Source organism: Phoca vitulina, unplaced genomic scaffold, assembly GCF_004348235.1.
Source record: "Phoca vitulina isolate PV1807 unplaced genomic scaffold, GSC_HSeal_1.0 scaffold21, whole genome shotgun sequence".
NCBI classification, from domain to species: Eukaryota; Metazoa; Chordata; class Mammalia; order Carnivora; family Phocidae; genus Phoca; species Phoca vitulina.
Window position 1 is genome coordinate 605,716 of NW_022589724.1, and position 13,948 is coordinate 619,663.

A 13,948-nucleotide genomic window follows, 5' to 3' on the forward strand; every position below is an offset into this window, starting at 1 on the left:
AGTTTTCTTACCCTTGACATAAAGGACTCGGGCCGCATGATGCTTACAGGTCCTCCACATTCTGTGCCGCGTCCGCTGGGGCAACATTCTCTGTAAAAGGAGGCCCGTACTTGACTGGCTTAGGACAGAACTTTATTTCTTGCTCACAGACTAGTGTGTGAGAGGACAGTTAGTGCAGAGAACAGATTCCCCTACAGAGTGATTCAGGGACACAGGCTCCTCCCATCCCATTTCTTTAGGGCCTTGGAGTCCTAAGCCAGCAGATGGGGAAGGGGAAGGTGGAAAAGACACACTTGCTTCTTAACTGTCTAGGCCCAGAAGTAACCACTCTCACCTCTGCTCACATTCATTGGTGAGCCTCAGCCCCAAGTCTGTTCCTAGAGGCCAGGGCCTGATCCTTCCTAGCAGCATCCTCACTTTCTGGAAAGGGATCAGGAATCCTGGTGGACAGCTAGCCGGTTCTGCTCTGTGGGTGGGGTTCAGTTTTGAACTTGTCTCCAGCCTCTTCTCCTGGCAATGGGTGGCCTTCTCCAAAAAGAATCTTGAGGCCGGTGGTCTTAGTTTCCTAGTTTATTGCCTCGAGGCAGAGTCCTACTTTATTGCCTGTAAAAATTTTTATAGCTAGCCCAAGAGGCCTTAGCTGCCGGGCAAAGTTCTGATAGCTCAGGGGGCCCCGTGCCCACCCCAGGGGGCTAACACAGATAGCCAGTGTCCAGGAGAGAGGAACGAGGAGGTAGTTCCTGCCTTGCAAATGAGAAAACAGGAGAAGGGGAAGAAGAGCAGAAAAATAGCCAGTTGTCTTCTGAAACAAGGAAGACGGCCACCTGCCCGCTTTCGATTCTCTGGTAAATATTTGACTGGATGTTTGCCTTTTCTCTGGGGTTTTTGGGTGCTGTGAAGAGAACTGGGCAGAACACCAGAATATCAGAAGCAGTCAATAACCAAGAGGCTGGAGAAGCTCGAAGCACAGCCCCGAGAAGCAGATTGCTCACTGGGGCCACATGCACCGCTTCCCCGCTGAGATGCTTTCCACAACCTCGAGGTGAGTTATTGGGGTCAGACTGAAGACGAGCCTGCTGGACAACTGCATGTTCTTGGCAACTGTCTTCTTTGATGTTGGCGACTCGTGGAAACTGGCAGAAAGGCATCGGGTTAGCTGACTTGTAGGTAGGCTGGCTAGGTGGACAGGAACCACGGATGGGTTCCTGGGTCAGTGAACAGATTTCTGTTTATCTCCAGTTCAGAGCCAGAGTGGAATTGGAAGAGCCCAGGTATGGTGTTGGAGGAGCTGGGTAGGACTCCTGGCCCTTTAGTTTCTGGAAAATCTGAGTGCCTCAGTTTCCTCATTTATAAATCAGGTGTAATAACCCTGACCCACCTAACCCCCAGCTTTGGGAAGATCACATGAGGAGAGAATGTGAAGGGACTTTGAGACCTGACAGTCCGGTCCAAATGCCAGCCATTAAGAATTCTCACTCAAAATCATTGGAACTTAAATATTTCATCTTAAATGATCTAAGAACGGAAAAGACTAGCCCAAAATATGAGAGAAAGTAGAACTGTTACTTTCTGGTGTCCTAGTGTGTCTGGTTAGGTTGTCGAGGGGGTGCCGTGGAGGGTGAGAGGCAGGAGAGGAGTCGTGGACAGACAGACATGCCGGGGGTCACTTGGGAAAGCAGATACAGGCTTCCCCACTGTCCACTACGAAACCTTTCAGAAGCCAGAATGCTGTAAAGCCATTATGTGGAAGAACTTTTGAGTGCTCCCAGACCCCAAAATAACTGCTCTCAGGCTTTTCTGTTACCCTAAGACACAACTTGCTAACAGATGCACAAACTAAATGGAGATAAAGCACCAGGGCTCACGGACGCAGTTCAAAGTGCTGGCGCTTGGTGGACATGTGTCTCCCGGGGTGTCTCCCGGGGAAGGGGCGTGACGGGGGTCCCTCTCGCTCCCAGGGTCCCTGCTGCTTCTCTCCCGGCTTGCTGTGAAACAAACGCTGGACACTGTTTTTGCTTTTGGCCTTTTTTTGTAAAGGGGAAACTCCCCCGTGGATTTCTTTTGGCTAGTGGAACCAGGGACTCATGTAGGACTTCTGTAAAAGGGAAGTGGCGTAATGTGAACTTTGGAAAAGCAGGGGCGTAGCTGTCCCTGGAGCCCCAGGCACGGGGAGCGAGGGCGGGAGCCTGAGGGCAGGAGCCTGAGGACAGGGGGTGAAGAAGGACGTGGGGCAAGAAACAGACTGGAGGGTGGCCTGGAGGACAGGTGGACAAAGAGGGGAGTCAGCGGAGTGCTGGGGGACGGGAACCAGGAAGCCGGAGGGCACCCGTCTCTTTCTCCTCTGTCCTGCTGGGCTCCTTGGGCTGAGAGGGAGCAGGGTGGTGTGGTTGGAGGTGGACTTCAGGAAGGTCCCCCTGGTCACAGGGTAGAGGACGGACGGGGTGGGGGGCAGTGCAGGAGGCGTGAGATGTGGCAGGAATTCTACCCTGAATCCAGGTGAGGGTGAGGGAGAGGGTAGCCTAGACTGAGGCTGGGGGTGGGGGGCAGAGACGTGTCTGGATTCAGCAGGGATTGGAGAGTCCACCTGACTGGACTTGATCTGGGGGTATATTGGAGAGCGTGCCTCTGGGTCTCTGGCTTGGCTGAATGGGGGGACGGCGGTGCCATTCCTGACATGAGGACCCCTGAGGAGGAGCAGGTTGGCAGGAGTGTTTGGTTGGGACACGCAGGACTGGAGTGCTGTGGGATATCCAAAATGAGATGACCAGGAGGCAGGCAATTGGCTGTATGGTCTGGACTTAGAGTAAAAGTCTGGACTGCACCCAGAGAACGTGACTCACCCCATGGGGCTGTTGTGCCCTCTGGGCCCCTGACATTCTTTTGAAGTCAGCCCCGTGTCCCCCACGGCCTCCAGGTGTCCCTCCCAGGACCTCCTCTTTATCATGGTCATGGCCCTGCACCCAGGCTGGCTAGTCAGGCCCTTCGCACAGGGCAGGGCTCAGGCCTGAGTGTGTTGTCCATTCCAGAAGAGTAGGCATCACTGTTTTCTCTGAGGACCCCTGACATGGAGCCATTATCAATGTCTTAGTGTAATTTTAAAGATTTTATTTATTTATTTGTCAGAGAGAGAGAGAGAGAGAGAGAGCACAAGCAGGGGGAGTGGCAGGCAGAGGGAGAGGGAGAAGCAGGCTCTCCGCTGAGCAGGGAGCCCGATGCGGGGCTCGATCCCAGGACCCTCGGATCATGACCTGAGCTGAAGGCAGACGCTTAACCGACTGAGCCACCCAGGCATCCCGGACCTTAGTGTAATTTTAATGTTTGAGTCTGTTTCCTGTTTAGAAAATAGAAGAAGTGTTTACATTCCAGCTCTCCCACTCACTAGCTGAGTGGCTTTGGGCATTTACTTCATCTCTCTAAAGCCTCAGTTTTCCCACCCATGAAGTGGGAATAGGAGTCCATGCTGCACAGGTTGTGAAAGATTCAGTAAGATAATAACTTATCTTTATTCTCCTTTGCTTTCACCTCGCCCATTCCTTTGAGGTTTCTGCACAGCTAGGAATGGCCAGCCCGGGTGGGTGTGTATGGGGGTGTTTTCACCCATGTCTGGAAAGTTCAGAGAGGGTTACCATGAAAAAAATTGGTGATTGAAGAAGACAGAAGCCCATTTTTCTACTCCCAACCATTCCTAACTGTCCAATAAAGCAATGTACATTTTCATTTCTTCTCACTTAATAAGACAACAATAATAATAGGTAGCATTTGTTGAAGGTTTATCATGTGCTAGACATCGGGCTGGCATTCAACCCATTCCACAGACAGGCAACTGAGGCTGCAGGAGGAGAAATGATTGACCCCAGGTTGCAAGGTATTTGACTGGGCTGGCTCTCAGGTCTGTCTGGCTTCAGTTCCCTCCAGACCCCGCTGACTCGGTGAGATGGAAGGGTGGGCTTTGTGAGGGAGAGGATGCCCCCCTGCCGGAAGTGCCCAAAGGAGACATCTTGGCTGCTTGGGTATGGGTGTGGCGGGGAGGGTCCTAGAAGGCGTTCAAGCATCTGAGGGGGTTGGATTCCAGAGCCTTCTGGTGACGGGGCGGGAGTCTGTGGTTCCATGACTGGGTGGATGAGAGCATTTTCCGCCGGGGGTGGACAGGACACAGCTGCGCCACATGCAAGCCCACCACACCCAGTGCTGCGTGTTTCTCATTCTCCCTCTCCCCTCCTCCCCCTTCCTTCCTTCCTTTTTCATTCATTCATTCAGCACCCACCTGGATTTGTTATGTACCTGTCCCAAGTCAGAAGCTAGGTAGGAGTAGGGCTGAGATGGCAGATGGTTGGAGTTTAAAGCTGAGTGAAGCGTTTCTTGCTTTGGAAAGGCCCAGGCTAAGAGTGAGAGCTCAGACCTGAAGACGGCACCTGCAGCAGGAGGTGATGAGCGCCAGGGAGCCGTGTGGCTGCGGAGCTGCGGAGAGTCCTTTCCCAGGGGAGCGCCGAGGGACGGACTCTGGCACCAGGGAGATGAACCAGGGCCGGGAGGCTGGTTCAGTGTCCCAAAGGGCAGGCTGATAAGGGCCTGAGCTAGAGTTTCCAGATGATCTCACCTCCAAGGCCTGGTGTTTGGGAACCCCTTGGTGCAAGGACAAATGCTTGTGGAGGGTGCCGTGAGTCAGAGGCCTTCAGGGATGGGGGGCCCCCTGCCCTCGTGATCACCTCCTAGTCAGGGTTTTTTTTTTTTCAAGCAACTGATTGAGAAGCATTAATGGGCTGTAAAATTAATTTAGTGGTTATGACCAGCATTTTACAAAATAGAATGGGCCAGAACAAAATGAAGAGAATTAAATCAAATTAAAAATACTAGAGGACACCGTGCATATGAAGGGTATTTTGTTGTGAAAATTTGTTTTACGTGGGTACACACGCATACACACGCCTGTGAACTGGGTCATGGCTATCGTGTGTACTTGGCCACAGCTATGAGTTGGAGTCAAAAAACTTAAAAACACTGAACTGATCCGATCTCCTCATTTTCTCCTCATGGGAGAAGAGGTTAGGTTGGGGCTCTGGCCCCCTCCTGTGTTTTTTCCTCTAAACTTCTCTTTCTCCCAAAGCATAATTTATATTGACATCAGTTTCCAGACTCAAACATCCTCATTATTCTTTCTTTTTTTTTTTTTTTAAAGATTTCATTTATTTATTTGACAGAGAGAGATATAGTGAGAGAGGGAACACAAGCAGGGGGAGTGGGGGAGGGAGAAGCAGGCTTCCCGCTGAGCAGGGAGCCTGATGTGGGATCATGACCTGAGCTGAAGGCAGACGCCCAATGACTGAGCCACCCAGGCGCCCCGAACATCCTCATTATTCTTGCCCATGCCCATGCCCAGAGCCAGGGCCACGTCTGCCCAGTGGTGGGCCAGGGAATGTGTAACAATTGGCTCTCTGGAAAAAAAAAATATATATTTAACTTAAGTTGTACTGACATAACAGATGTATCAAACAACTTACAAATAATGAAATATACAATGCTCTTTATTACAGATTCCATACAGCCAATTAATTCTCATGGAATGCTTTCATTGGTTTTTGCTGAACTCTTTTATCTGTAGCCAACCTGCAGTTGATGAATAGGCATCGTTTTGACATGAATGTTATTTGATCATTTTATTTACATTAATGAGTAAGACAAATGTGAAACAATGAAGACAAGGGTTAGGTCAGAACTTCACTTGTTCATCAATTGACGGAAACTATTTCTCTAAGATGAATGTGTTCCTCCTCTCGCTGTGTCTCTCTCTGTCAAATAGAAAAAAAAAAAGAGTCTCTTATGGTTTGTCTCCCTCTCTGATTTCATCTTGTTTTATTTTTCCCTCCCTTCCTCTATGATCGAATTCTGGAAGAATATTTCCTCAATTTTTTTTTTTTTTTTTTTGGCTATTCACAGTGTCATGGCTACAAACATACGTTTAAATGTAATCTGCATTATTAACATTTTCTCTGCCGCTTCACAGACACTCTACAAAACAGTAAAGCAAGCCCTGATTTGTAGGTTTGCCAGTTTCCATGGTGTAAATATTCCCAACATGATATAAATATTCCCAACTTGATGTTGCTGAACTTTGAGTGTGGGAAGAGATGCTCAGTGGCATGCTGTCACTTAGTTTCCATCATGCGGATACAATAGATGTAAATAACCTCAAGAGCATAGATGACAGTAACATCATTAGAAAGTGATGGGTTTTGAGTCTTTATTACCTTTCTTTTTAATACAACTTATTTAATGATAAGTTTATATAGTTTATTTTTTAACGGTGGTGGTGTTGAACAACTGGCTGGCAAAATTCCTGATAATGTGAGGGTCCCAAGCTGGTACAAGCCAGCCTGAGCACACTCTTACATCTGCCGCGAACTCTGGCAGGATCGCAGGGAGGCTGTGCGTGAGGGGACTGATGGGTTCACGGAGGTGGGTCAGGGCTGGCCCAGAATCAGACACCCCAACACACAGACTACTGCATTGCTGTAGGCATCACGTGGACAGGCAGGCACCTGCACACGTAGGTACCTAGATACATGCACACGAGCGTGCACACACACACCCACACACACCCACCTCTTCCTCCTTCCCTAATCCTTCTCTGCACTGAGCAGCTCTGCTGCTGCCCACCCACGAGGAGGCCAGTGCTGGAACTCACTGAGTATGCCTCAGATAGTCCTGGGCATCCTGACTTTGTCTGCTCACTGGCCCGCTCTGGGCCTCAGATTCCTGAGAGAAGTTCCCTTGGATTCTTTTTTTTTCTCTAAAGTATTTACTTACTCTTGAAAACTTGATAGTTGGAACATGAAGAAGGCACTCTTCTGCTTAACCAGCTCAGAGGGAGTTGACCTCGACCAAATGCATAGACCCAACATTCCCCCCTGACAATTCTTTTTTTTCTTCATATTTATTTTATTTTTTAAATTTAAATTCAATTAACATATAGTATATTATTGGTTTCAGAGGTAGAGATTCATCAGTCTTATACCCAGTGCTCATTACATCACGTGCCCTCTTTAATGTCCATCAGCCATTCCCCCACCCACCCCCCTCCAGCAACCCTCGGTTTGTTTCCTGTGGTTAAGAGTCTCTTATGGGGGCGCCTGGGTGGCTCAGTTGTTAAGCGTCTGCCTTCGGCTCAGGTCATGATCTCAGGGTCCTGGGATCGAGCCCCGCATCGGGCTCCCTGCTCAGCGGGAAGCCTGCTTCTCCCTCTCCCACTCCCCCTGCTTGTGTTCCCTCTCTCGCTGTGTCTCTCTCTGTCAAAAAAAAAAAAAAAAAAAGAGTCTCTTATGGTTTGTCTCCCTCTCTGATTTCATCTTGTTTTATTTTTCCCTCCCTTCCTCTATGATCCTCTGTTTTGTTTCTTAAATTTAACAGACATTGCTGAGCCTCTCCGTGCCGGGAGCTGGGCTGACCGCGGGAATCAGGGCTGAGTCTGCCGCAGGCTGGGAGCCCAGGCACCTCTAGCAGCTCCAAGGAGGCCCGTGAGCTGGCAGCTGGGGCTGGGAGGATGGTCACGTGCAGCCTCACCTTCTTCCGGGCGGGGTGTGAAGCCTCTCCTGGCTTCAGTTCCTCATTTTTAAAAGGAGATAACACAGCCTGTCCCCAAACAACACACCACCCCCCCCCCCCCCCCCCCCCCCCCCGCAAGATTCCTGCAAAGATTAGATAATCCAAAATAGCAGAACGCCGAGGCCATAGCGACACATAATTAAGTGACACATCCATTAAGGAAAGTTGTTATCATATATCATACCGTAACTTATTTCCATAGTGATAATGTTAGGGCCAAAGGAAGCAGAAGGATTGTGGGAGCACAGAGACCCCACCTCCCACTGACATGGGATCAGCGGGCGAGGGGGTGTTGGAGCAAGGAGCTGGGAATTGGGACCAGCTCTAGATGCACCAGCTATATAGCATGCCTCATATTGGCCCTCATAGCATTTTATTAAGAATTGTTTAATTAAAGATTTGTAATTTGTGCCACCACAAACCTTGCATGTTTTGCCTTTATGCTGATTTCACACACGTCTTCACTTCAGAATGCTGTTGTATGGCTTAGGGACAACCATTAGTTTTTTCCCTGATCACAGAGCAACCCATTCATTCATTCAACACGTGTTTATTGCCTCTGCTTAGTGCAGACACTGTTCTTAGCACTCGGATAGATGGACACAGCTGTCAAGCGGCGTATCTCTGGGTACCGCACTTCGGAAAAAAGTCACGAGAAGGCAGTAGAGTGACCTCAAATCCCACTACCCAGAGATGAGCACTCTTCACAACTTGGGATCAAGCAGGAATTTTCTTTCACTTAACAGTCCAAGGCATCCACACATTTCCAAGGCTTCATCCGTGGAGAGCGGGTCTTCTACATTTGGGGCTGTTGTTTTGCTGCAGCCCTGTGGACGGTCGCCCTTCAGCACACCTGCCCCACCAGCCCTGGGCCTGCCAGGAAGGGGTCTCAGCGGCTTTCGAGCTTGGGTTGCCCGCAGTAGGCGTCATATGTTCATGGCGGTGGCTGCCGGAGAGGGTGTGGAGCCCAGGGGCACCAGACGCCTCAGCTGTGGACCCGTTAGCTAGAGAGCTGCTCTGTCCACCCTCCCTGAGCTCACCTGTTTCCAGCTACTGCCAGACCAGTTCTCGGCTTAGCCCTTCGAGCAGGAGACAGCCTGCTGGTGAATCTGTGTGGGCAGCCACCCATCCAGAAGAGTCTGATGGGTCCATATATATTGACACGAGAAATTTCCTTTCCTTAGTAAATGCATTTTCTTTCCTTGGTTAAATGAAGAAATCAAGTTTCGTCAGATCCCATTTTTGCTTAACGCTATAGAGGTTATAAATATGCATAGTTATGGAAGGAGAAAGGGCTTTTATTTATTACTTTATACATTTGTACATATTTTGAGTGTTTTGCAATGAGCATATATTACATTTCAAATGTTATATACATGTGACAGAGAGATTGACAGAGTGAGGGATAGAGAGACAGAGAGAATCTGAGCCTATCTTTAGGCACCTTTTTGAGTATTTCCTTAGCTTGTATTTTTCAGAAGTAGAATTCCTAGAAGTGGAATTGCTGTATTTGGAAGGTTCTTGGTGTATATATTGCAAAATTAATTCACAGAATGTTTATACCAGTTAACACTCTTACTACCAGTAAATGGATACTAACTTGTCTTAACCTTCAGTAATACTGGGTAGTATTTTCAATAATTCCCAATTTAATAGATAAGATAGCATTTTATCTTAATTTCTCTTCTAATCTTGATTTTATTTTTTTCTCTTCCTGTAGTTTGTTGGAGTGATTGAATTTTCTTTCTTCCATAGATATTTTTTAATATACAGGTTTACACTGTATTTGTATTCTTCCAGGAATTACCTATGAATTTTTAACATACTTACTTAGAACTGCATTTTTCTTATAATGCCCAGAAAGAAAACAGTTTTCTCCATCATCCTGCTAAGCAAGAGAATGTGATGGTGCTGTTCTTCCCTCTGTGTCCACACTTGTTCCCACCCCTCCCCTCCCCGCTATGGGATATCACCTGGTATTTTACCTCCAATTTAGCATTTCACATATTATGTGTCACAATAACTACTCACCGAGATATTTATTTATTTAGAGAAAGCATGAGCAGGGGGTGGGGGGGGGTTAGGCAGCAGAGGAAGAGGGAGACAATCCCCAGCAGACTGTGCTGAGCTCAGAGCTGGACGTGGGGCTCGATTCCACAGCCCTGAGATCATGACCTGAGCCAAAATCAAGAGTTGGATGCTTAACTGACTGAGCCACCCAGGTGCCCTGATATTTAACAATATATTTTACTCATTTCTCTGTTAGGTATTGCTTCTTCCTAGAATCCTCTTTCTTATTTCTTGAGAATTTCTTCCACTTTTTTTTTCCAGACGGTTTTTTGCAACCTTGTGTTTCTAAGAATGTTATCTATATGTAAAGATATATCTATAGATAGATCTAGATAGATATATCTTTATAAATGTCTTATATATATTTATATATGTATGTATTTATTTAAATGTATATTTTCTTAAAATCCTGTGCTGGGGCTTAACAGTAAATTCTGCCAATTTTTTTTGCCTGCTGTTCCTCTTTGCGCCCCTCTATTTCCTCCTAGATTTATGCTTCTTATAAAGGATTTCCTGTAGTAATGAGCTCAGAGAGGTTCCGACTTAACTTTGTCTCCTTAAGAGCAAGTTGCCCCTTCTTAAGTTTTTGGCTCCCTTTTGTGGTGTAATCTTCCCTCAAATGTTTGATGGCTCTTGATTGTGTGCTCATCTTTGTGACTGAGTGGCCGCTGGGGTGCCTGCTTTCTGGAAGATGGCTAGTCCTAAGGCTGCTGTCAGGGCAGTGGGTTGGGGGAGGGGAGGCACCACTAGGTGGAGTACCTCCGGGGCTGGCCATCTGGGAGGTGAAGCTCCTGGTCCCTGTGATCCAGAGCACTGCCTCTCTTTCTCTCTGTGACCCATATACGCTAATCCTGGGGACAACCCCCATTGCCCCTGGCTGTCAGCAGAGAGGGGAGGATAGCTGGGTCTCTGTGAGACCCCAGTTCATCATTCGGTGGGCTGTTGGCAACCCTGTCCTGCTTCCCGTCTTGCATTATGGGTGTAGAGCCCTTTGTGTGGCTCCACAGTGCGTAGCCTTGTTGGCTTATGCTTTTTCTCTTTGCTGTTATTGATTTGACAGAGAGAGAGAGAGAGAGCGCGCGCGCGTGCGCGCACAAGCAGGGGGAGGGGCAGAGGGAGAGGGAGAAGCAGACTCCCTGCAGAGCAGGGAGCCTGACGTGGGGCTCAATCCCAGGACCCTGGGATCATGACCTGAGCTGAAGGCAGACGCTTAACTGACTGAACCACCCAGGCGCCCTTCTTTGCTGTAATCCTAATTGCTCTCCATCATTCAGGGTCTTCTAGTAGTTTCTGTCCCTGATAGATCTCCTTCTTGCTTTCAAATATCTCTGTTTTCTTTCTTTCTTTTTTTTTCAAAAAATAACATCTTTGTCACTTTGAGGGTTTCGTGTGGGATGGGCAGACTGATGTACATGCTCTGTGTGCTTCCTGAGAGCAGAAGTGTGATCTTTACGGTTCTATCACATTTCTGGGTTCCCTCACCTTCCCCACCACTTCTAGGATCTTTCAGACCCGTGGCTACACATACCTGGGGAATATCAGGGTTTTAAAGAACTGCAGGGGAAGGTGCCCTGCTCACGGGTTTCCCCAAGGAGTGCTCTCCCCTGAGACCTCTGAGGGAAGGGCAGGAGTTGGGGGGGAAGGAAGCCTGGAGTCGAGGTGGAGGGAGACAGAGTCCGTGCAGATCTGCGAGTGGCCATGAGGGCGCAGAGGGCATGGAGTGGAGTCCGAGCAGTAAGCGCAAAATATGGGGGAGCCCAGAAAGGAGAGGGTCCCTGTCAAGAGAAGTCATAGAACTGCCGTGTTGTGTTTTAGACCCAAGGCCCCAGCATCCCACTCCTGCAGCCTGGGGAGAGGACACAGTCCATCGCCGGTGGTCCAGATGCCCGTGGCGTTCCTGTGAAGTTAGTGAAGCTCCAACCTCCCTGCACAGGGAGGCCCTTCCAAGGCTCGGCAGGGAGGGGTGGGCACCTTAGTTAAGTGTTCACATGGCTGTATGTTTTCTGGAAAATACGAAAAGTAAGAGGATTTCATAGTTTTATTTGAAAAGGATGTCCAAATTAGATAAGCTTTGGGCCTCACAGAGCCTGAGTCTGTCCCCAACTGTGTCATCAAGAAAGGAAGGAGCTAGGGGCACCTGGCTGGCTCAGTGGAGCGTACGACTCTTCGTCTTGGGGTCGTGAGTTTAAGTCCCATGCTGGGTGTAGAGATTACTTAAAAAATAAGTTAATTAATTTGAAAAAAAGAATGAAAGGAGTTAGATCTGGTTAGCAGGACAGTTGGGTAGATCATCAGGCTGGAGAAAGAAATATGGATGAAGATGAATTCACGTAGGGAAGACACATTGCAGGTAGGCAGTGCTGGCCCTGAGGAAGCAAAGTTAAAAAAGATCAGATGATCTTAGTGTGGTACAAGCCAAGCTCCTGCCAGTGATGCTCAAGGCTGATGGGTCAGTGATTACAGCAGTGACTGATGGTGTGAATGTGGTTTTGACTGTCTTTCAGAACCAGGCAGCTGAATGGCACCTGTGTCAGCTCAGTGGACTTGGAGCTCTTCCTCCATTACTCCCTCATCCCATCAGTAAGTAAAGGCAGGGGAAAGCATGGAGCGGAGGGGAGGGGAATTGGGTCACTCCCATATACAGACTCCCGAAGAGGCCTGAAAAGGTCAGCAGAGACATCAGTTGAATTTCCTCGACTTTCTCTCTTGCATTATGCACCAAAAAAGCAGGCAGAAGAAGGTTTTTAAGGGCCAGTGAGTCAAGGACACTGGTTTTTAGGGGAGTTAAAAAAGGCTCTTCTAAGGAAGCAATGACAGCCAAGTCTATTGGGAGATGTGGTAAAGAGCCTCTCAAGCAGGGGGGGAACACATGCAAAGGCCCTGTGGAGGAGGGGAATGGAGAGTGTGAGGACCTGAGAGGGCTGGTATGACTGGAGTGGGGAGCTGAGGTGGAGGTGTCTGGGCCTGGGTCAGGTGGAGCCCTGTGGGGCTCTGTGTGAAGGAGTGGTGTCCGCATTCTAAGTGCAGTGGGAAGTAACTGGAGTGTTTCCAGTGTGAACTGGTGTGATCAGATTTCTGTTTTGAAATGAACTTTCTGGTCACATTGAGGGGATCAGGTTGGAGGTGGGCCAGAGAGGAGATGGTTGCAGATTTTAGCTCATCCTGGATGGTGGTGGTCAGCTCAAGATGTTTGGGAGGTAAGGCGATAGGACTGGGTAATGTGTAGGATAGAGAAGTTAGGGAGAGGAAGAGTTGAGGATGACGTGGTTTTCGTAGCTTGCACAGCCAGAAGAATGGTGGTATCTGCCATTCACTAGTTAAGGAGAATCAGAAGAGATCAGGGTTTGGGGTGGTTGAAGGAACAGGGCAGGGAGGCAAATCATGAATTCCATTTAAGACATACTGAATTTAAGAAGCTTTCAACACGTCAAAAAGAAATGCCAACTCTGTAGTTCAGTGAACAGTTACGGAGCTCATGGATAAGGTCTGGGCTGAAGAGTCAAGTGTGTGAGTCTTTTGGGCATTGGTGGCCATTGTCAGCATGGATGTGGGTGAGAGGATCCAGTAATAAGAGGAGGGGTCCTTGGACTGAGCTAGGAGGAGCTCCCGACTTTAGTGGTTGAGGAAAGAATAATCCAGCAGAGGAGGCTGAGAGGTAATGGAGAACACCCAGAAAAGCACAGTTGATGGAAGCCTAGGGAAGAGGGTGTTTCTAAGAGGAGGAAGTGGTCAACACTGTGGAATGCAGCTGAGAGATCAAGCCAGATTTGGGCCTCAAGTTTCCACTGGATTTGGTAATTTGGTAATTTGTGATTTTGGCCAGAGCTCTTTCCATGGATGGGGGTGAAGCCAGGTTAGGGAGTTGAAGAGCAAGTGAGAGGTGAGGAAATGAAGACTGCGAGAGTAGACAGTTGTCAAAAGGTTTCTAGTAAGAGGGGAGAGACAAAGGGCATCAAGGATTGAGAATATGATTGAATCCACAGTGGCGGGAGTGGGGGTTGGGGGTGGGGAGCGAGCAAAGAAGGATTTGCAACCTGACAGGTATTATCCTCTTTTTACAGGTGAGGAAACAGAGATTCAGGGAAGTTAGGTCTCTCTTCCAGTCAGTCTGTAGGGGAGACGAGATTTGAACCTGTTCAGGGCAACACAGAGGAAAGCTCAGTACAAAACTGAGCTTTCTGGAAGCTCAAGGGTGCGTGCAGCCAGCTCCCAGACTCGGGGGGGTCACAGACACTCTGCGCCCTCTGCTCACCCTCACCTTCTCTTCCAGGGAAGGCTC

The 13,948-nt window shown here is 48.7% G+C and overlaps 1 protein-coding gene across 1 annotated transcript in view; it reads left to right on the forward strand.

Moving 5' to 3' along the window:
- Positions 1-907: 907 nt before the first annotated feature.
- Positions 908-13,948, forward strand: part of LOC116641162 (stimulated by retinoic acid gene 6 protein-like) — a 48,317-nt gene continuing 35,276 nt past the window's right edge. Inside the window, exons 1-2 of the mRNA XM_032418703.1 lie at positions 908-1,042; positions 12,174-12,249. Coding sequence (XP_032274594.1) covers positions 1,002-1,042; positions 12,174-12,249 — 117 coding nt within the window. The 5' untranslated portion in view covers positions 908-1,001. The remainder of the gene's footprint in view (positions 1,043-12,173; positions 12,250-13,948) is intronic.